At 35.6% G+C, this 22,692-nt stretch overlaps 1 protein-coding gene across 12 annotated transcripts; it reads right to left on the bottom strand.

Annotated features, from left to right (window-relative positions):
- Window positions 1-205: 205 nt before the first annotated feature.
- On the bottom strand, window positions 206-19,135 carry usf2 (upstream transcription factor 2, c-fos interacting). 12 transcript variants are annotated; one of them, XR_012394662.1, is made up of 12 exons: window positions 18,992-19,135; window positions 16,798-16,841; window positions 16,575-16,696; window positions 14,784-14,900; window positions 14,526-14,688; window positions 12,230-12,317; window positions 11,886-11,930; window positions 9,208-9,266; window positions 8,705-8,799; window positions 8,490-8,618; window positions 1,301-2,823; window positions 207-1,173 (listed from the first exon to the last, which is right to left on the bottom strand). XR_012394662.1 is itself a non-coding variant. In NM_001122785.1 (11 exons), exons 1-11 carry the CDS (start codon window positions 18,199-18,201, stop codon window positions 2,737-2,739), a joined length of 987 nt encoding a protein of 328 aa, NP_001116257.1. In that variant the 5' UTR covers window positions 18,202-18,632; the 3' UTR covers window positions 206-2,736. The 12 variants fall into 12 exon arrangements, 6 of the variants coding, with proteins under 6 accessions (NP_001116257.1, XP_073787075.1, XP_021323774.1 ...); XR_012394663.1 differs by having other exon boundaries at window positions 207-1,148; window positions 1,323-2,823; XR_012394659.1 differs by lacking the exon at window positions 18,992-19,135 and adding an exon at window positions 18,021-18,346 and having other exon boundaries at window positions 207-1,148; window positions 1,323-2,823.
- Between the last annotated feature and the right edge of the window lie 3,557 nt (window positions 19,136-22,692).

Here is a 22,692-nt window from a genome sequence, read left to right as displayed (position 1 = left end):
GAATCTGCTTACCTCAGAGTTTTAGGTTAATAAACCCAGAGTTCATGGTATATGTGATGGTAACTTAACCTCCCTTTTTGAAAACACCCCCATGTATGAAACTGTGAGAACCAGTGAAACCCAATAAGCTTGTTACAATGAAAACACAAACAGTAGGTGTCTTGTCATGGTATTGTGGTGATGCGGAAGAAATTATTAAATCCACAAGAGGTTTTTCAAATTTATTTCAACACATTTTCTCCTTTCAAAGAAAACAAACCCCTACATATTGTAACTCTTTTTCATATAAGTACATACATAAACATCAACAGTCATTAGGTATAAACAAAGCAACTGTGTTGTATAGCTTATAGATATCAAACCAGTGGTGAGAATGCCATGCTAAGGGTTTCTCAGTTCAACCAGACATACATGAATAAAAATATCCTCTGATTTAAAAGCAGCAGTGCATTAGACTAGGATTCTGGACTCTACATCAACAGTCATTCAAGTTCAGCATTAATACTGTAAAGAAGAGTGATTGAGGGTTATCCGTGCACTCTCTGTATTGCTACGTGGAATATTATAGACATATATTGATGTTTCACTGGTTCAACACATGGTTTGCTATGATTAGACTGCATTAACCTGATGCCTTTGTTTGCCGTTCTGTTTTTCCAAAGACTAAAACGAAGTACACTAACGGGATCTAGTAAACAGTCAAAAGTAATATTTTACACAATCCAGCATATATTCAACCATTCAAGCCTTGCATTTGTCAAGATAGGGGGAAAACAAGCCCGAATTGGCCTTCAATAAAGGGTTAGTTCACTCCAAAATTAATAAATAATAAAAAAAATAATGTCACTTCATGTTCTGAAGATTAGATTATTAATCAAACATGATACATTTCTGTTGCTCCATATTCAATTTATTCACCCAAAATGCTGAAACTTAAAAACATATGCAACAAGTTTGATAAATAAATCAATTCAAATGAGTCAAGTGGTTTAACAAAGTCTTATAAAGAGCCAAATGATTAGTTCTCACACATCAAGCAAGCATGCTAGAACTTCCGAAGAGAAGTCTGAACACTGCAAACATTGCCAATCAGTGTTTATATGTGAAAAATGATCATTTTATGAAGCATGTCTCTTTAAAACAGGGGTGTCCAAGCTCTGGAGGGCCGGTGTCCTGCATAGTTTAGCTCCAACGTCTTTCAACACACCTCTAAGAAGTTTCTAGTATATCTACAAAAAGCTTGATTAGCTTGGAACTAAAATATGCAGGACACCGGCCCTCCAGGACCGAATTTGGACACCCCTGCTTTAAAAGATCTGGATTAAACCTATCAATTGATTTTTATGTCTTCATGAACATCTTGAAGCATCAGTTTTAGGGAGTTGATATAAATTGGATTCACTACTGATCTGAGCAGAATTCCTAATAGTTTGGAGCAACATATGGTGATGAAAGTTTTCATTTTGGCGTTAACTAACCCTTTAAAACAACCTAGGAGGTAAAGACTAAAACTAATCAAGAAGGTATAAGAAAATAAATCGGTTCGCTTTTAAACTTTGTTTGGTTTTCTTATGCATAGCTCATTCGCAATAACTCCCACTGCCAATACTCCTATTCCCATAATATAGTGGTTTTCTTTTCTACCTCAACTGTTCAAAACATAGATGGAGTAAAATCACATTAGCTACAACAAAATCAACAAGTAGTAGCAATTCTATCCATTTCTATTGTGCATCTTCCAATTTATTTGCGGTATATAAATGAGCCTGGGAATTAGGACTTAAAAAGTACGCCTCTTTGAATGTATCCATGATGCGCGAACAACGTTTTGAAACACATGAGATATACAGTAAATGTTTAGAATTTAGTATGTTACGCCAAAAGGCAAAAACAAAAGTGCAGGGTTACAAGGTTAGCGGGGAGTTCCAGAGCCTCGGCTATTTTCCTGCACCTCAAAAACCCTGAGCTACTCGTTCATCCTTCACTAAATATCACAGTGCATTAAATATGGTGGACTCTGAAAAACTGAAATTGATCTGTAATGTTATTTTAGGGCTTATCGTGCGCAAATGAAAAACATCCTAAATGCGATTTCATTCACATTCTACGAAAATCCATTTTGTAAATCAGCCTTGATGTGCCAGGATGACAAGTCTCTGAGCAGCCTGATGAATATAAAGGAAAGACTGCGGGACCAAAAAAAAAACTTGAAATCTAATTTAAAGATTTGAATACCTGCTGCACAATTTCTTTCGAGCTAATAAATACAACAGACGAACCCTTCGGGAAAAAGACCTTCTGTCATGTCAGAGACAGTAGTAACATTTGCATGATGTAGCATAAAATAAACAGAACAAAAGATGACCATAAGGTATGAGGAGGCATTAAAACTGGTTCACAATTCCAAGACTTGAACTAAAGACAAAGACCTGTGGCAAGCGGGAAACGTCTGGAAGAGGAAGCTTTTTTCCATTTCGGCCAAGTCTGAGTTGAAGAGTTCTTGTGGGGAGTGAAGAAAAAACAAAAACCAAGTGTGCTTGTACAGCAGATATTATTTTCACTACGGTCATAGAGTCTCTCGTCAGAAGTGTGTTTGTGTGTGTGTCGGTTTCAAACAAGCATTCATACCCTACTTGAGCTGCAGAACGAGTCTGTGATGAGGCGTGAGCGAGTGAGTCATTGAGGGGTTATTGTTCTCCGCTTGAGACTGTTTATTTGTGAGAAGGTTTGTGTGTGTCACTGTGATGCAGTTTCACTGATTTCCAGGCCGTGCTGTTGTAGTTGAGCTCTGAGCAGTGCATTGTCATTCTTCAGGTCTTCAATCTGCAGCACAGAACAAATATATACCAATCAGACTTGGTCAGCATAATATGGAGTCAGATCAGTTTTAAAACTCATACATTTGCAAAAATAAAACTCATATGCAGAGGATAATTTACATTTACAAAATCCAAATGGTAAAGTCACAACACAATTTGTGTTTCACAAGCAAAAATCCAACCCTAACCCAAATGAATTGTGTTTTGATTTTGTGAATTGGATTTGTGTTTAAGGGTGCTTTCACACCTACACTTTTGTTTCGGATCGTGTCTCGTTAACCCAGTTAGCGCGGTTCGATTGGCATATGTGAACAGGGCAATCGCGCTCTGTTCCGCGCCAAAGTAATCGCTCCGAGATCGCTTGAATGAGGTGGTCTCGGCTCGATTGAAACAAACCCTGGAGCGGTTCGACTGCAGTGAGAACGCGATCCGATCCGAGCGCGGTTATATCACAGTGTTTTATGGATATGTAATAGGCTTACGGCTATAAGAAGAGAGAATTATGAGTAGAGCGGGAAGTTTCGCGAGTCTCCGGATGCCCGCAAACGAGTGATGATCTCCCGGTAATCTCGCGTCTCCCTCCCGGTCCTAGGCATCGTTGCGCACCCTTCTCACCCCTCCCCACCGCGTCTCTCCTCAGACACGTCGCGCGTGCGCACCCTGTCAATCCCCATCAAACCACCACCTCTCCTGACAGCTTAGCGGGACTTTGCAAAATAAACCCTGACACTCTGACCAATGTGAGGTGAGTTTACTTGCACGTGACTTGTTTTAGCTCTTTTGGTCCGATTAGAAACTTTGCAATGTGAAAGCGAACCGCTCCAAGAGCAAAGAGCAACAATGTAACAATTGTAATCTCTGTTTCGGAACAACTGAATCGATTCACAGGTGTGAAAGCACCCTTAAACATATGAATTGCCTTGTGTTTTTATAATTGGATTTGTGTATTTTTAAATTGTGTTTTGAGTTTACAAACTGTGTTTTGTGTATTTATGAATTGTGTTTTGAATTACGAATTGGGTGTTGTGTATTTACGAATTGGATTTGTGTATTCACGAATTGTGTTTGAAATTTACAAATTGTGTTGTGTATTTATGAATTGTGTTCTGAATTAATGAATTGAATTTGTGTTTATGAATTGTGTTTTGAATTAATTGTGTTTTGTTTATGAATGGTGTTTTAAATTACTAATTGGATTTGTGCATTTGTGAATTGTGTTCTTAGCTTACAAATTGTGTTTTGAATTCACAAACTGTGTTCTGAATTCACAAATTATGTTTTTGTGCATTTTCGAATTTTGTTCTGAATTAATGAATTGGATTTGTGTACTTATGAATGGCGTTCTTAACTTACAAATTGTGTTGTGTATTTATGATTTGGATTTGTGTATCTGCAAATTGTGTTTTGCGTATTTTCCAAATGTGTTCTGAATTTACAACTTGTGTTTTGTGCATTTATGAATTGGGTCCTGAATTAATGAATTGGATGTGTATTTTTGAATTGTGTTCTGAACTTACAAATTGTGTTTTGTGTATTTATGAACTGTGCGTTGAATTTACGAATTGGATTTGTGCATTTTCAAATTGTGCTAAACATACAAATTGTGTTTTGGGTTTTTATGACTTGAATTTGTGCATTTATGAATTATGTCTTGTGTATTTATGAAATGGATTTGTGTTTTCATGAACCGCGTTTTGAATTTATGGATTGGATTTGTGGAATTACAAATTGGTATCTGAATTTACTAATTGTGTTTGGTGTATTTATAAATTGGATTTGTATTCATAAACTGTTTTCAATTTACGAATTTTGTTGTGTATTTACAAATTGTTTTAATTTTACAAGTAGAGTTTTGTGCATTTATGAATTGTATTTTGAAGTTACGAATTAGATTTGCATATTTATGTATGGCATTTTGAATATACTAATTGGATTTGTGTATTTACAAATTGCGGGTTGAATTAACAAATACAATTTTGTAAATGTGAATTGTGTATTAATTTTATTTTGTAAATGTACTCTTTTTGACATGGATCTGGCTTCATAGCAAAACAACACAAATCTCACTAATAGTCAACACCAGCAATTTCACATTCGGTTGGCAATTGTTTTTCCAGATGATGCAAGGGATTTTTACTATTTACAAGAGTTAGTTGAGTTGGTGATTTTAAAGCTGTCTGAATCTATAATGTTAGTTTTTTTCTTTCACAAGAGGTCACGAGATGATTTAATAGCCTTGGCCAATAACAATCTCTGGGTTTTTAAATAGAGATCAATCCAAAGTTGTTTTTTAATTCTTTCAGTCACCAGATATGCTCATTCATTAAAAAAAGTGATACTTGCATTATCAAAATGTTTATGCATTTAGTTTATTATTGACTAGCTGTCAAAAGCTGCCTTTTTTGACTTGTCTTGCAGTCCAATACAATGTAATGTGCTGTTTCCATGACGATCGCACCTGCACTGATCAGGGATAGAGCTAAAATCTGCAGGAAAGTGGATCACGAGCTGTATTTGAGGATCCCACATATAAATACTAGCATCTGACTGAGGCACATGAACGATCATGTGAGACACATAGTTCCGGGTTCATAGGATTACAAACTCAGACGTCCACCATGAAATTATCTTTAACTAAAAGCAAAGCATGCATTAAAATCCCAGAGGAGCTATGGAGATTCACAGACATCCCCAGTTACAGCATGTTATGAGAAACAATTGCTGTCCGAACAGGCCTAAAGTCACATTATTAGGCTCACAATGGGGGCAGTACAGTGGAAAAAAAGAATAATGTAACATTTTAAATACAGAATTACACTGACACAACTGTTTCTGTTAATGCACAAAATGAAACATGCTCCAGGATATGACCTGGGAATGTTGAAAATGTAGGCACAATCAAGTCATAAAACTTTTATTTACTGCACAGCATGAAACGTTAAGGAATTAACTGAATAAAAGTACAACTGCAATATGGACAACTCTATTTTTTAAATCTGGCACCAGATTAAAAATTATATGTAATAAATAAAATCAAAATTATAGTAATAGTCATTTTACTGTAGTGTTATTTTTAGGAAACCCCAATTTTTCATCCATGTTTTCATTTAAACAATGGCTGCACGATATTGGAAAAATGTAACATTGCAATATTTTTTTTATTTTGCGATGTATATTGCCATACGAATACACTGATGACTTAATATTTGGAAATAATCTATAATGTTAGATCAATTGGGATGATTCTGCAGTGGGAATATATCTCCATAAAATCAAATACACAATCTATACAATTTTTTGGGGTCCCCTGACACATTTTTGTTGTTGTGTGTGCAATTTGCTGTGCATTTCTGCATTTGCATGGTGTTGTGATTATTTTCATGCATGTGCTCAGTCAGAGATTGATGGTTTAATGTTTACTATTAGCATCTCCATAAAATTTAATAAGCATTTTATAAACCTTTTGGGCTTCCCCAACACATTTTCATTGTGGTCTGTGCTATTTGCAGTACATTTCGGTATTTGCATGTGTTGTGAGTACTTTTATACATAACATATTTATAAATACAATTGGGAAAAATATACAAATTAAACAGTGTTTTATAGTTTAACAGTATTCAAGTACAGTAACTGAATGATAAAAATAGTTTAATCAAATTAATCGTAGTTAAGGTCAAAAATGGTGGAATTTCTTATACCTAAATGCTTTTGAAATCCTTCTACAATCACAAGCATCAAAAACACAAGCAAATGATAAATAATAATACAAACTTAACAGTGCATATATCCTGCGATGTGACTATTGCGAATGATCACAATGTGATATCGATTATTTAACCGATAAACCTCTGGATTTTAATGACTTGTTTGCCAATAAATGACTGTTTAAGCTGTTTGAATTTATTTGATCACTTTTTTAAAAGATTACCATTATTCAGAGATTTATGCCTTCATTTGATTACCATTTGATTTGTACGAGACCATAACTATCAATGCAGGATTAAAGCTTGCATGACTTGCTAAACTAAACTTTTAGTTTCGATTTTGGAATTTATGTTATGTTTTCATGATTTTAATTCATTGGCCTCGTTTCTACTAAACAACGTGGTACAGTTCGGGTCAGTACAGGTCACTTGCCATTAAAATGTAAACTGAACCCTTACTTGGTAGCAAAAATCATGTGATCGACATTATTTTCGCTTGAGAAATACAGTTGTATGGGCAGTTCACATATTACACATTTTGCAAACACAAGTTCATCATTTCATATGTTGAAGCGGTGCTCCTCACAATGTTCGTGTGTTTTAAGAAGTATTTCTAACACAAATGTGTACTGTACTAGGGTTGGTCCGTCAGACGATACCATCGCCAATCGCCGATAGCCAATAGACAACACAATGTTGAGCCGGCATCGCCGATTCTCTGCCTTCCCCTGTTGCAAACACACTCGGGCCCCGTTTACACTCATCCATCTTAGTATAAAAATGGCATTTTAGAACGAAAATGATATACATCCACACCGTGTTTTAGCTAGCATTTCTGAATAGCCCTCCATTCGCTGAAAACGCACATCACGTGACCAGGTGGTAATTTGTGTGCAACTTAAATTTATTTATTTATGATCTGTTTATAGGTAAAACAAACACCATGCGGGTCAGTTAGTTGAAATGGTAAGCTACAAATAATTTGTTTTGAATTAATTAACTATTCATAAATATTTAATTCACCTACGACAACGATGACATCATCCATTGCAGGGTTTTTCATAGTCTAAGACAGTGGGCCTCCCTTTTGACACAACTTATCCATTGGCGCCCCCCTCCTCCCAAACACGCACGCACGCACACACGCGCACGCACACACACACAAAATTCTGGAGGTTTTCCTGCTACCTCATCATGCTTGGTTGGGTGTCGCCGAAGTTTAGCAGGTCTCATGCTGTCATTAGCCAAAATATCTTGACAAACCACACATAAAGGTCGTGGTTCATCAGCTGGTCCTGTCTACGTAAATCCTAAACTCAAATACTGATCATCATATCGTCGTCTTTTGGGTTAAAGCCCTGAACTTGAGCGCTTTGAATCGGGGGGTCTCAGAAACCGATCCATTGTATTAGCAGCATAGACTGTAAATTAGCAGGCATATACCTGTATTGGCGAATTCATAGCTATGGCCTTCTGGGTAAAAAAGTTTTTCTTATTTTTGACGTATTATTATTTTTTTTAGCTTTGTTTAATTAAAACATTTAAAAATAATAAAAAAATACATATAATAATTAAACTTAATAATTAGATTTTTTCCCGCGCCTCCCCTGACATGCTCTGGCGCCCCCCAGGGGAGGCGCGCCTCACACTTTGAAAACTCCTGATCCATCGCAATGTTTTATATTAGCTCAAATTGGTCGACATCGCCCAACCCTATACTGTACCGAACCACACCACTCAGTGAAAACAAGCCACTATTCTTAAAACTTAATTCTACATTAATAAACGCATTTGATCTAATAAGTTTTGTAGTGCCAGTAGCCATTGACTCATCCCCTACACCTTAAATGGCCTTTAGTTGAGTAACATAAAAGCTCCTTTTCACTTTTGGGTGAACGATCCCTTTAATACAAGACCTTTTAACTATAAGACCCCATTGCATATTTAGCATCGCCAACATACATACCTGTTGTCTTAGTAACTCATTGTCCACTTGTATTCTCTCCACCTCCTTGTAGTTCTCCTGCAGCCTCTGGTTGGTCTGTCGAAGTTCTCTAATGTAGTCGCATGCTTTAGACAGGATGCCTCCTTTACTCTAGAGAGAAAAAAAATGCTCGGAAACATTAGCACTTTTTCAACAGGTGCATTGAGAAAAACTTTAGTGCTATAAGAGTGACTTACTGCTCCTGTTTTGGTATTGTCCATGTTGCAGTCTGGGATAATTTTAGAAAGCGTGACAATCCAGTTGTTGATTTTGTCTCTTCTTCTCCGTTCCACTTCAGAAAACAATTATAAAAACATTTAGCAACAGATCTACTCTTATACAAGAACTCAAAGTGTTACATGGAACTTTGAATGGTCTACTTTCTTCCCAATGCAGGTTTCCAGACTTTAAATATAAATAATTAAATCAATGCATGTACAAAAATATATAAATACAAAAATAATGCAATCAATTAATTCTTATTAGATGGAAATCTAATCCTACATGTTTAAGATGACTATCCGTAAAATTGGTTGCGAATGATATTTTATGTTAGATTAAAAAAATGTTTTTATATTTTTATGCCACTAATTCAATTTATGCCATTGGTCACGTAGCTCCCATTTACTGATGGTCAGCTGTTCTTGCTTCCGTTGAAATGAAACATGTTTTGAGCTGTAAATAGAATGCATTTGTTCACCTTCATTGTGCTGTGCTCTTCTTCTCTCGTCACGAGGTGCCCTTGGGCCATCAATCTTCCTGCACAAGTAAAGAGCCGAAAAAAGTAGATGCATGTTAGCTTGCTCAAAGTACCAAAAACCACCAAAGGAATCTGCAAGACATCACACACCTCAAGCTATTCGGAAATAAACATTTCTTAAACCCATTTATCACCAGTAGCACAACCATTCAGTACCACAAACTCCATCCAGATCAATTTAATTTCACCCAAAGATTTGCTGAGTTCTCATTTTAAAAACGTAATTCTATGACCATTTACTCGCCCTCATGTTGTTCCAAACCCATTAGAAGGCCATTCATCTTCTGAACACACAGGATTTTTAATCAAATTTGTGTTGCTCATGCAAAACTGGCGCATCACAAAAAGTAAATCCACATGAATCAGGTTTAATCAAAGTCTTCGAATGAGATATGATCAGTTGATTTGATAAATATATTAATTTGTGACTTTTTTTGTAGATTTTTTTTCCCATTGTTAAAGGGGTCTTATTATGGTTTTACTTTTTAAAAATTGCAGTAAGAGTGTCGTTTTTATCTTTGGTACACAACATAAGTAAGTAATGTGACAGTCCGCTCACCACACATCAGCTATAGGGGGGAGTGGAGAAATAGTGATGCAGCCAATTTGGTGGATGGGGATGATTAGTAGGCCATGATGGGTAAGGGCCAATGAAAGGAATTTGGCCAGGACACCAGGGTTACACCCCTACTCTTTACGAGAAGTAGCATGAGATTTTTTTTATTGACCACAGAGAGTCAGGACCTCAGTTGAACCTTTGATTCAAAAGATGGTGTCCACTGACAGTATAGTGTTCCCTTAATTTACTGGGGAATTAGGACTCGCACAGAAAGCAGGTTGAGCGCCCCCTGCTGGCCTCACTAACAACACCTAAAACAGCAACCTAGTTCTCCCATGTGGTCTCCTATCCATGTACTGACCAGACTCAGCCCTGCTTAGCTTCAGTGAGTAGCCGGTCTCGGGCTGTCCTGCCAACTTTCTACTATTAACAGAAGCTCACGACAGCAGCCCCCCTTAAGCTCTTCTTATTGGTGCACTGTTTTTAGATCTGACTGTGATGAGCTAAGCTGCATGTGAAACTTGAAGTCACTGCATTTTAAATATTTCACCAAAAAATAAATTTAAAAAATCCCCAAAAAAAAAAAAAAAAAACCACTGCTTGTGTGCAGCGCATCAAAAGACGTGCATTGAAGAGGAAAAATGCATTTTGTGTGAATAACCCTTTAGTCTGTACTGCAGTGGAGAGCTGTTGGATATACAACACGTAAACTCATCAGCATCTCCCAAAATACATGAAAGTGGTTGTTTAACTTAAACATTCTGGTTTCCTAATGATGTTCATTGCTGTCTTTTTAGATATTCAATTACATTCAATTCAGCTTTATTTGTATAGCGCTTTTACAATGTAGAATGTGTCAAAGCAGCTTCACATAAATGGTCATAGTAACTGGAACAGTGTAGTTCAGTTTTTAGTGTTTAAGTTCAGTTTAGCTCAGTTCAGTGTGATTTAATCATTACTGAGAGTTCAAACACTGAAGAGCAAATTCATCGATGCGTAGCTCTACCAATCCTGAACCATGCAAGGCAGTGGTGACAGCGGAGAGGGAAAAAAAAACTTCACCTGACGGGAGTGAAGAAAAAAAACCTTGAGAGAACCAGACTCAGTTGGGCAAGACCATTTTAATTTCTCCGCTGGCCAAAAGTCTTGTGCAGAGCTTCAGTCGCCGTGGTATATATCAGTGTGTATTTAAAAAAAAAAAAAACATAAATGGTTTGTTATGCATTTAAATGCTTGCAACCCAAAACAAAAACAATGTTATATCATTAAAAACACCGTTTTGATCTTTGACAAGTAATGCGCTTGACTTTCTCTGACTCAGCGCCAGCCTCCACAGAACTGACGGAAATTTGATAAGGTGCGTAGCAGTACTGCAACACTGATTAAACAGTTTGCCAAAAACATCACAGCAGGACAGCCAACCAATTACAGATTTTGCTTATTGGAAGGCGGGCTGGAAAGAAAGATATCGCAATAATGTAAATTATCTGAAAAATGTTGTACTTTTCGAACTATCCAGCATGATATCCAGATTTGCGCAGAATCAAGACTTTGTAAAAGAGCATAACAGGACCCCTTTAAGTATATGTTTATATTTATCGAACATAATATGCATGTTATTTATTATTAATACCCTAAATTAAATCCATTTGTTACATGAAGTGATCATATATCCTCAGATGAATTGAATCACATAAATATATTTTTTTAAAGAGTGCTCTGAGCAAATATCTTATTAGCGTGTAATGACATGAGGCTAAGTAAATGAACTAATCCATTAAGTGTGATGAAAAATTATTAACCAACCCAGAAAGAAACACATTAACACGTTTGAATTTTCCTCATTTTGTTATTTAGGAGTGGTTAGAGTAGATTAAACTGATATCTTCTGAACGTGAAGAAAATTCAAAACACAATCACACACACCTACAGTATTTACACAGTACTGAATTAAAAAGCCAGCTGCTCAGTATTGATTAATGGACTAGTGCAGTGGTATCTAGAGCAGAAGTACAGGCTGGCAGATGAAAGGGGTGGGGATGTAAAAGGTCTTCCTCACCAGTCTGATCTGCTGTGCTGAAGAGTCTCACGTTCACCAAGGTCTCTGGGGATGGCAGGCAAGTGGGACAAATTTTTGATTTGGTTTTGACCGCACTCAAACGAATTGGACAATATTTGGCATATTTGTATTTGAAGTCATGAATGAATGAATTTCAAAAATGTATTTCACACTCAATTTGAGAAGCTTTGAAAGACAGTTCAACAGCATCTGATTTAAAAGTTAATTTTGGGGGACGTTAAGGAAATCAAATCATTATGTACATGGGGTAGTGGGTTCAAAAGGTGGACTGGACTGTGAAGACTGGGAAAAGAGGGCCATGCTGACCCATGATCAGTACTTACGTTGAATAGGTGTGTGTACGAGGAGCAATGGTCCGCGGTGTTCCAGTTTGTAAAACATCTGGGGGACTCATCATCACGTAAAACTGACCTAGGGTAAACAACATTTTTTTTACATTATTTACTGCTCACTTCTTCATCCTGACTGAAGCGGTCTATTTATTATTTCAATCTGTAAGAATAATCATGCTCAATACAAACAAATGGTGAATTGTAAATTATTTGTACCAAGTTTTTCTAAAATATCATATAGTTTAATAGGACGTTTCACAAACTTGGTACAGACATCCCTTTCAGATGATCTTTTCAGTTTTTAAAAGACTTTTTAAATGGCTTAGATTAATATTGGAGCGGTGGTTCATTCTGCTGTGGTGACCCCTGATGAATAAAGAGACTAAGCTGAAGGAAAATAAACGAATAATATTGGAACTATATGTTAAGATGAATTTTGGCCATATTGTCCGGCTTTAGCCACACTTGCAGACAACTGTTTGTAATTCGTTCTTCCTCTTCTTCTGAGGTTCTCATTTAAACATCTTGCCACTTTAATTAGGTACTTTGTTACATTAGTTAGCTGACTAGAGCAGCAACTAGTTGGTACAATAGAAAAAAATGAAATGCCTTATTAGCATTTTCATGAATTCACACATTGTAATTAATATAACTTCATAGTCAAGCTTTATTTGAAATAATTATTAATGTTCACAGGAAAAACACTTAATAAATGGCCTGTTTTTACGAAGTAGTATGATTCAGTACAGTGCAGTACTAATTTTCTTCCATTTCCACTGTCAAAGGTACCAAAATAGCGGTTTACCCTCTTTGACAAGGATAACTAGCACAACAGTGCTTTACCAAAAGGGTGGAGCTAGACTCTCTGCTAAATGCTAGTAATTACAGATGCAATTTGCATACTATCAATCCTAAATAGTATTTCAAAATAGAATTAGTATGTCCCAAATCGTAGTATGTTGAAAGAGCACACCAAAGGTTGCCGGATGTTTCCTGGAAGCGTCCATACTCTAACTGCTGATATTGCCCACAATACAGTGTGCATTAGGCGTGAATTTGATTAGAACTACAAACATTGGTGAAAAGTAAAAAAAAAAAAAACTACAAACATGATGGACACACGAGACCAACCGTCAAGTAGAGAGGCTTCGGTAAAGATGTTTGTATGACTGTTAATGAATATCTAGCCAACTGGAAAATATTTAAATTGTGTTTTCTGTGTTATATTTCATCTGTGACAACAATACTGAACTTATATAAAGACATGTTTGGGCATTAACGTCTGAATGCAAACTTATCCACACACCCGAGCACATTTCTCTGCAGGAAAGACTCATGAATGAGAGATTAACCTGCTGCTGCTTGTCCAATAAGGTAGGAAATTAAATATGAAAGAAGTGTGGAAGATGTGTGGTTGATTGACAGGGCTCGTAAAATAAACAACATAACTATCTGTTAACGAGGAAGTAGTATGTCCCAAAAGCTTGTATACTCTTCTGTTACACACTCAAAAATATATATTTTTCCTTCACAAAGAAGTACATACTATTAGGGCATAGTATAAGTATGCGAATTGGGATGCAGCAAGAGAATCATCCCCAGCACATTAAACAAACAAGGGATGACAACATTAGAAGTGCCATTTTTGAACACAACACTGTTATAATACAATGATGGTGTGCAGCAATGAACCATGCTCAAACAAAGCTTGTCGTCTTCTTGTGGCAAACAGACACATTCCAAGAGTCAAGAAAAGATTCTCCTGTATGTAATCCATTGTTATTCATGAGGCCGTTTCAGAGTCATGTCTAAATGTAAATGAAGCATGAAGGACTTTGCTTCCTCCTTCTATTTGCAGATGCTTGCCATGCACCTACATTTGAAGCAATGACTTTAGACTTTGCAAAAGATGCGATGAACAACCTTTGCGTATTTCTACCTCGAGTAAAAGATGTTGATACAGCATGCCTACCAAGTAAGGGTACTGGCAATAAAAATGCAACCCTGAGCCAATGCTGAACCATACCACTCAGTGGATATGAGATGCAATATGTCATGTCAACACATTAGTGGTGGACTTGCAGGTATTGCATCTGTTATCTGCATCTTGCATCTGTTAATTAAACAGCTATAACCCCTGATAACATCATGCACTGCGTACTCAATGCCAGATGCTAGAAACAGTGCATCTGCATGATAAGCTGGGCTATTGACATTCTAGAATCATTATTACTTATTAACAGTGTCAAAGGCAGACAGTTTTTGGACTTTAGCGTGTAAAACTGACCTCCAGCCTGAGTGAGGGTGGGATCAGACGTGGCCTGCACTGAGACGGCTGTAGCTGTACCGTCACTGACAGTTGCTGCCGGGAAGTAGGCGAAGCGTGTTTCTCCACCCACTGTCTCCCCTGCTGGACTGCCTCCATTACTGAAAGGGTTCTGAATGACAGCCTACAGAGTGACATATAGTGGTGTTAGAGACACGCAGATCGCTTTCATTTATTGCATTTATCCCCATAGATCCTTCCAATTTGTCCCATACACACCTGTGCTACTGCTTGCTGTGCGCCTGCAAAGGCGGCTGTGGACACAACACTGACTGCTCCTCCATCTCCTGCTGCCTCCAAGTGGTCCTCTGTTACCTGGACCACACGATATGTCACCTATAACAGAAAGGTTTAATGACGTTAACAATGTTTCAAGCAAAATTTGCAAAGAAATCAGTCAACATTAATTGGCATTTGTAACGCATTTTACTTCTACAATTTGTTCCACTGTTATTGAAGAGCATAATTAACCAGACATTAAATATTGAAGGCAAATTTTATGGTGACTAGAGAACATTTTTACTTTGAAACAATTTGAAAAAGTATGGATAGATTGAAAAAGCTTGAAAAGTAGGGAGAGGTAAACTTTGGAAAATAAATAGATAGATATTAGTGTAAATTAGCATGTTATCAACATATATTTTGCATGAATTAGTATGAATTAGCATGATTTTAGTATAAATTACCGTGTAAAATTTTTATAAATTAGATACTGTTTACATAATGAACAGGGGGTGTGAAATACTAAAACATTTTTTGATAAGAATCCCTATAATGCACTTTTAGAACATCTAAGTAGTGTCTAAGTAAAGTCTAGGTCCTAGTAAAGTCTCAGTAACATCTCAGTGTAATAACAGTGTAATAACTTTCCCTACTGCCAAAATGTGTAAACGTGTGCAGATTAATCCTTCATTTACAATAAAACTAGGAATGAACGATATGAAATAAATACAGGCTGTTTAATAATGCATTTTATACATGTACACATTCAATTACGATGCTGGTGTGAATGATTATGTGCTAATGAGTAAATAAAGTTCACGTTTAAAGTGGAGTAATACTTTTCAAAATAAACAATTGAACAACACCCATTCTTGGCACAATTTTGAACCACTTTTTTGATCCACTCCAAATGTTGACTACTATTTAGCTAAAGGCCGGCTCACACTGTGCATTTTTTTTTATAATCCTTAAAGATTGTAGCATGTCAGACTGCACAAATATGGCTCCCATGTCACACTGTAAGATCTCAGCTGTTATAAGGTCAGACTGAACGACAATGAAGACACAAAAAAAAAAAACACTACCGGAGTTTAACGTCATCCACCCGCGACACTTTCACTATCCTGCGTTTTAAAATGATTCAGCACAGCAAATATAAACAATCTGTAGCAGCAATTTTGCAGACGGCATGTCTCAATAATAAACTCAGGAAGAAAAATAAACATTTAAATTGTCGCATGAATCGCATCATCAAATTCGGAGCTCCTATTGGTTCTGGGATTGACGCTCATCCTAGCAGTTGTAACACTGTTGTGACACTGCCAGAACTTCATCGGAGGAAAAATCTGACCGCAACAGGCACTAAGCGGCTGTCAGTGAACATGTCAAACCAACAATCAAAGATCACGATTTTAGCCCTGGATTTCAGGAATCTTTTAGGATTTCCCAAATTTGTCTCAGATGACAAAATCATGGCTGAAATCTCACAGTGTGAGCTGGGCTTTAGATGAAATATTATTGCTACAACAAAAATTTTATTGGAAAAGAAGACTGAATACAATTTAAAAATTACTAATAAAACCTAAAACTGAAAAGACATAAAACAAAAAGCTATTTACAGAAATATTAATAAATACCTCGAATAGTATTTACAAAAGGCTAAAACATGGGTAAAAGGACATAAAAGCATTTCCATATGACCAATTACTGGGACATTATACTACGAGACATGTTTTATTACAGAGTGACCTGAATGTGAACCCTGAAAAGGTCAAAGGTCGCACTGACCTGTCCTCCACTGTTCTCTGTCCGGAACTGGTACTGAACATTGTGGTCTGTAAACGCTGCTGCTGCTTGCTGGACACTCGCTATAGTAACCGCTGTCTGCTCCTCAGCCCCGACCCCCTCTCCTGAGAAATACACCAGAAATTACTTCATGAAAAATGTGAATCTTTTTTGTAAAACATTTACTGAATATGTACACTATTTAGAGCTGCGTGTTTTTACTAACCGTCCTGTAGCTGAACAACCTCCTCAGTTTCCTGTTTCTCGTGACTGCAAGAAGAGAGCAAATGTTTTAGGTCACATTAAGAAACTTCTCTCATCTTAATGAAAACACAGAAAAAAAATCATATGGGCTTTTGCCACATCCAAGTAAATAGAATTGAGGCAGTTTTGTGATATATTAATTTATATAGTATAGTTATATAGTTTGCTTGAAACACTGATTTAAAAGATTTAATAATGTTTTGTATTTATTGTAATACTATTAATTTTAGTTCTCGGATATCTGAATATATAATATGTATTTATAGAAAACAAAAGCTAAATTTATTTCAATTTATCTCTAAAAGGTTTTGTTTTGCATCAAAATCTAAAGGTTATAATTTATATGAAGAAGGTTTTCTGCCAAACTGCGATTGAATTTTATTTTAAACTCGAAAGAATGTTCAAATTCATAGCATTCTGTCTCAATAGACGGAGGAATAACAATTAAAAAGGACTAATCTTGAGGCAGCATCGCAAAAACCGGTTCAAGTGAGTCACTGAAAAGATCCGACTCACATAAAGATTCATAATGCTTCAGACATCACACTCGTACAGTTTTCAGTCTTAATACTAGCAAGTAAGGTGTAGTTTAAATCATTTAAAAATATAAATGGATTAAGTAAAATGTTCCAAATATTTAATATAAATTAGCAAGATTGGTCTACTTGGTGAATACGTTAAAAGGTGAACGCCCCCTTCACATCACCAACCAACTGTTAATTTTTGAAGTGCTTTACAAAAACCAACACTAATAAATAACGTTTTATCGAATAAGCACTGTTGCCAAATAAACACCACATGATTATATATTTTAAAAAACTTCTGAATTCATATAAAGCCTCTGGATGAAAACACTGGCGTTGGATTGTAGGCTGAAGGGAATTTGATGCATTAACGTTAAACTGCAGACAGGCTTTAGTGCCGAGAGCACCGAACACTAACTACATTTATCCATAAAATATCAGTTAACATCTTTTACAATTAAGAAACTGTACATTTTCATGCATTTCGGATAAATAAACACACACCGGCATGACATTTTGTATCTATAGTGGCCAAAGATCGGCAAAAAACACCAAATTAGCAATCGGGCTAATAGTCATATAAATATGTCGACTATCATTGTAAAACCGCCTGCGATTTGTTGTTTTCCTTAGTGTTATGCGTACCTTACGTTTGACTTACTGTGTTGTCTGCATGCACAAAAGTTAACAAAAGTCCGAAAATAAACTTAAAAGATGATGCTAACTGTCCCGCGATAAAATACAGAGCAGAAAATGGTTGACTTGGGCCTTGAGGGTGGCCGTACATAAAGGACGCGCTCTCACCTCGTCGAGGTGTCCAAGCTCTGATCGAGCATATCCATGAAGGCGAACGGATTTTAAAATGCGATATTCAGCGACACTTGAAATACGGGAGATGGAAGCGCTGATCACGGGGACAAACACACGGGTCATGTGAGAAAGACAGTCCAGGACACGTGAGGTGCAGGCTGGGCGAGGAGTTAAAATGGAGACCGCTGTGGAGGAAGACGGAAGGTGTACCGGTTACTGCTGCGTTCACTGCGCGGCTTTGTTGCGTATACTACTCCCTCCCGCCCTTCTCTCCCGACGAGCTCTCGACCTGTTGAGTCGCTAGCAGATTCTTTTCTGACTTTTACAATCCCGGCTTAACCCTACTACCGTTTAAAATTGCTTTGTTTGACTTGTGGTACTCTGAAATCTAATTTTCTGGTTATTTCGTAACTGCGCTGTATGGCTGTAAGTCCTCGCGTATCCATCCGCAAACGTTCTCAATGCGGCCACATTTTAGCGCTGCCGTTAATAAGATATGGAGTGGAATACGTTATTACAAACAAAGTGTGGGTTATGTTGAATTAAAAGAACGGTAAAACATTTTAGACACGAGACAACACGTGAATGATTGTTTATGTATCCTAAAACCGTTTGTATTTCGTTGGCAGTGTGTAGAAACAAATAACGAGTAACGTTAATATAAATTGACATGCACTTTAAACGGGTGAAACTTCAAACTTAAGTTTATGGAAGCTACAAGTACTATATCTAACTACTAGCCTATTGCTATTGCAACCTCGTGAGTTTCATGACGAATGACGTGATAATTTTAAATCGCATTTAATAAGTCCGTGAACTTACCTTGTATTTGCACCTTGGTTAAGAACCTGTCCACGTCAAACTTCATGTCATGTACATAACATTAAAGATGTACATTTAATTTTCCCCTCTGTCACATCAGCACAAGCCAAGGAATCGTGAATATGACGAGTGGTGATTTTTCTCAGGTGACCCCCGCGATCCAATCCTGGTTTTCGGTCAAACCACATGACACGAATGCAAGAGCAACGGATAGGAAATAGACGTTTATTCTTATTTGACATCAATAAACGGACCACCATTAAAGATCTGAAATATTTATTGAGTCGATATACATTTGTGTGATGGGTCCACAAATAAATATAAGATTGTTGTCGGTAGTAAAAGCGCTGTTCTTTGTTTTCCTGAACTTGCAGTGCTGTTGCCACGAGGCTGTGCTGCATGGCAAATTTGAGCTGTTTGACATCAACACTAAATGTCTCGTTTGAGGGTTTTTTCAGTTTTGCAGTGTTTTATGTAGCTATAGTTTGATCAGTTATTATTTAAGGTAACGTAAGTAAACATTCCATAAATTAGGCTAACTGCTATTGAGAGTCGAAGTGCAGCAATAACAACTCAAATTCCAGAACTTCATCAATTTACCACCAACAATCAACTGTTGTTCCAGCATGTCCTCTCACTATTAACTCCATCTTCACTTCTGAGAATTAAGAGGACTTGTGAGAAAGTTGTTAATGTTATCCATTCTCATATTTTACACACCCAACACTTTAAACTGATGATTAATTGTCTTTTAATACTTTTACAGCTATTGACAAAACAATACAACAAAAAAAGTGTGTTAAGCAAAATCTTTTATGCCACTATTATAAAACCCATTAGTCTTTTTGTCCGCCTAATACACATCTTTTATCATGATGATTGTGGTCAAACAATAATTGTATTGAGAGTACATCATGTCACATAACTCCATATTTTCTTTAATGAAACAATTTTCGTTTGTAAGTGTATTGTATTTATAAGGAAAAAGTGTTAGAATTATGTAAATTTAGTTTGATTTTTGTAGGCTTTAATACTCCATTTTCAAAGAATAGTAATTCAGATACTATCAGCATATATTAAGTGGTCTTTCACATGTTTGATCTGACAATTGTTACGGCTTGGTTGCTCTAAAGATACAGCCGAGAGTGAACATACAGCATTAACCAATGTGAAATCCTGGTTAATATGCTGGTTAGAGCTGGTGGACCAGTTATGCTGTTCTCACGCAAAACTGAACTGGTTTAGCTCAGCACATCTCTACTAGGGACCCCTAAGCATGTTTTGCTGGTCTCAGCATTCAGTACATTATACTGACACTTCTTATGTTAAGATATGATAACTGCAATGGTTTGGTTTTACGCGTGTTCCACTCTGCCACAATGTTCCCTGCAGCAACCGCAAGATATAAAATGTTACTTTTTATTCAATATGAAAAGTCAAAATGAGGCTTTTTGTTCAACTGTAAAGACAATTATGCCTTCAATCAATATTAATGTTCTGCATTAGTTTGTTTCATTGTGGCAGTGTTTGAGGCAGCAAACAAAAGAGAGAAAAAAAAAGAAAATAAACATTTGTATTAAAATTGTTTCAATTTTTAAGCAGGAAAAGCATCACAAATAGTATTTTTCCTCATTGAGATCAATTTGCGTATGTGAGCAAAATCTTTTATATAATTTTCCTTTGAACCATTTTTTGTTAATAAAATAAAACTAATTTCTAAATATCACACATTTTTACATAATAAATAATATAATACATTTTTAAGTATAACATTTAGTTTGACCACATTATAATACAGTATATCTGTTATACATGCAGCTCCACAAATGATGACGGAACATTCTTTCTTGCATATTTCGACATGTTAGACCTTTTTATATAGACTCACTTTGATTTATTTATTTTGACGTGTGCACCAAAATTGGTCACAAATATATATATATATATATATATATATATATATATATATATATATATATATATATATATATATATATATATATATATATATATATATATGTATATATGTATATATATATATATATATATATATATATATGTGTATATATATATATATATATATGTATATGTATATATATATATGTATATATATATATATATATATATATATATATATATATATATATATATATATATATATATATATATATATGTATATATATATATATATATGTATATATGTATATAATATGTATATATGTATATAATATATATATATATATATGTTTGTGTGTGTGTGTGTGTGTGTGTGTGTTTGTGTTTAAGGACTTCATCACTCTTAGTGACCCTAAAAGTCAAAATGTGCATTATTGGATATAGTAAATGGATATTGGATGTTGAGGTTGAATTTTTTTAACTTTCATTATATCTGTACGAGGAATTCATTTTTAAGGTTGCCTTGATTGCACATAACAAACATCAAAACAATGGTAGCACGTTCACCTCACAGCAAGAAGGTCGCTAGTTCGAGCCCTAGTTCGGGTGCTCTGGTTTTCCTCACAGCCCAAAGACATGTGGTACAGGTGAATTTGGTTAGCTAAAATTGACCATCGTGTGTGTGAAAGAGTGTGAATGTTTCCCAGTAACGGGTTGTGGCTGGAAGGGCATCTGCTGCCTAAAACATGCAGGATAAGTTGGTGGTTCATTCCGCTGTGGTGACCCCAAATTAATAAAGGGACAAAGCCGAAAAGAAAATGAATAATTTGGAACTGTCTCTTTAATTCTCAATGCTTTAAATGTTTGTGATAAGATGTTTTAAAACATTGTTTTAAAAGCTTTTTATGCCAATTAATAGTACTTATTTAATAAAAAATACTGTAAACACTGTATTAACTAATAAAACCAATTTACTCTAGTCTTCAGGGTCACATTATCATTCAGAAGTGATTCTAATATGCTTATTTTCTGTTCAGTCTTGGTCACTTATTATTGATACTCAGTATTAATATTTTCATTCATTCATTTTTTTTTGGGCTTAGTCCCTTTATTAATCTGGGGTCGCCACAGCGGAATAAACCGCCAACTTATCCAGCATATTTTTATGCAGCGGATGCCCTTCCAGCCGCAGCAACCCATTTCTGGGAAATATTAATATATATATATTTTAATATATATAATTTAATATATATAATTCTTTTTTAGAATAAATTTTTTAGAATAAATATTTTTTTCCTGCTTAATAGTTTTGAGAAAGCTGTGACAAATTACTTTTTAAAAATTTTTAAAAATTTTTTAAACTCTAGAACAAAATATTAACGAATAACACATTTTGAATGCTACAGTTTTCACAAGCATATGAAGCAGCTCAACACTCTGATAATAATAACAACAATAATAATAATAATAATAATAATAATAATAATAATAATAATAATAATAATAATAAATGTTTTTTGATATATAAGTATCACATAACACTGAAGACCTGTGATGAACAATGCTGACAATTCATTTTTACATCACAGGAATCAAATTTAAAACCCAATAAATGAAGAGAACTCAAACCAACTGAGTACTGTAAAATCCAGTATGTTAAGGCAACTCAAACCATTTGAGGAAACCGATTGCTACAAACCATTTGAGTTAAAAAAACAAATCTGTTTGGGTTCTGTAAACTTCATTTAAGTTAAAGTAATGAGGTATGTAATTAAAAGAGTTTAAAACTCTTTTCAATTAAGTAG

This window comes from Danio rerio, chromosome 19 (assembly GCF_049306965.1).
Source record: "Danio rerio strain Tuebingen ecotype United States chromosome 19, GRCz12tu, whole genome shotgun sequence".
NCBI classification, from domain to species: domain Eukaryota; kingdom Metazoa; phylum Chordata; class Actinopteri; order Cypriniformes; family Danionidae; genus Danio; species Danio rerio.
This window is presented reverse-complemented; position numbering and strand designations above follow the sequence as displayed.

Bases quoted from the DNA above. Each gene is read 5' to 3' on its own strand.
- usf2 (NM_001122785.1), bottom strand. From the start codon at position 18,201: ATGGATATGCTCGATCAGAGCTTGGACACCTCGACGAG. The intron at 12,318-14,525 runs GTCAGTTTTACA...TGTTTACCCTAG, and splicing joins CACCCTCACTCAGGCTGGAG to GTCAGTTTTACGTGATGATG. The intron at 8,800-9,207 runs GTGAACAAATGC...TGTTTTCTGAAG, and splicing joins AAGAGCACAGCACAATGAAG to TGGAACGGAGAAGAAGAGAC.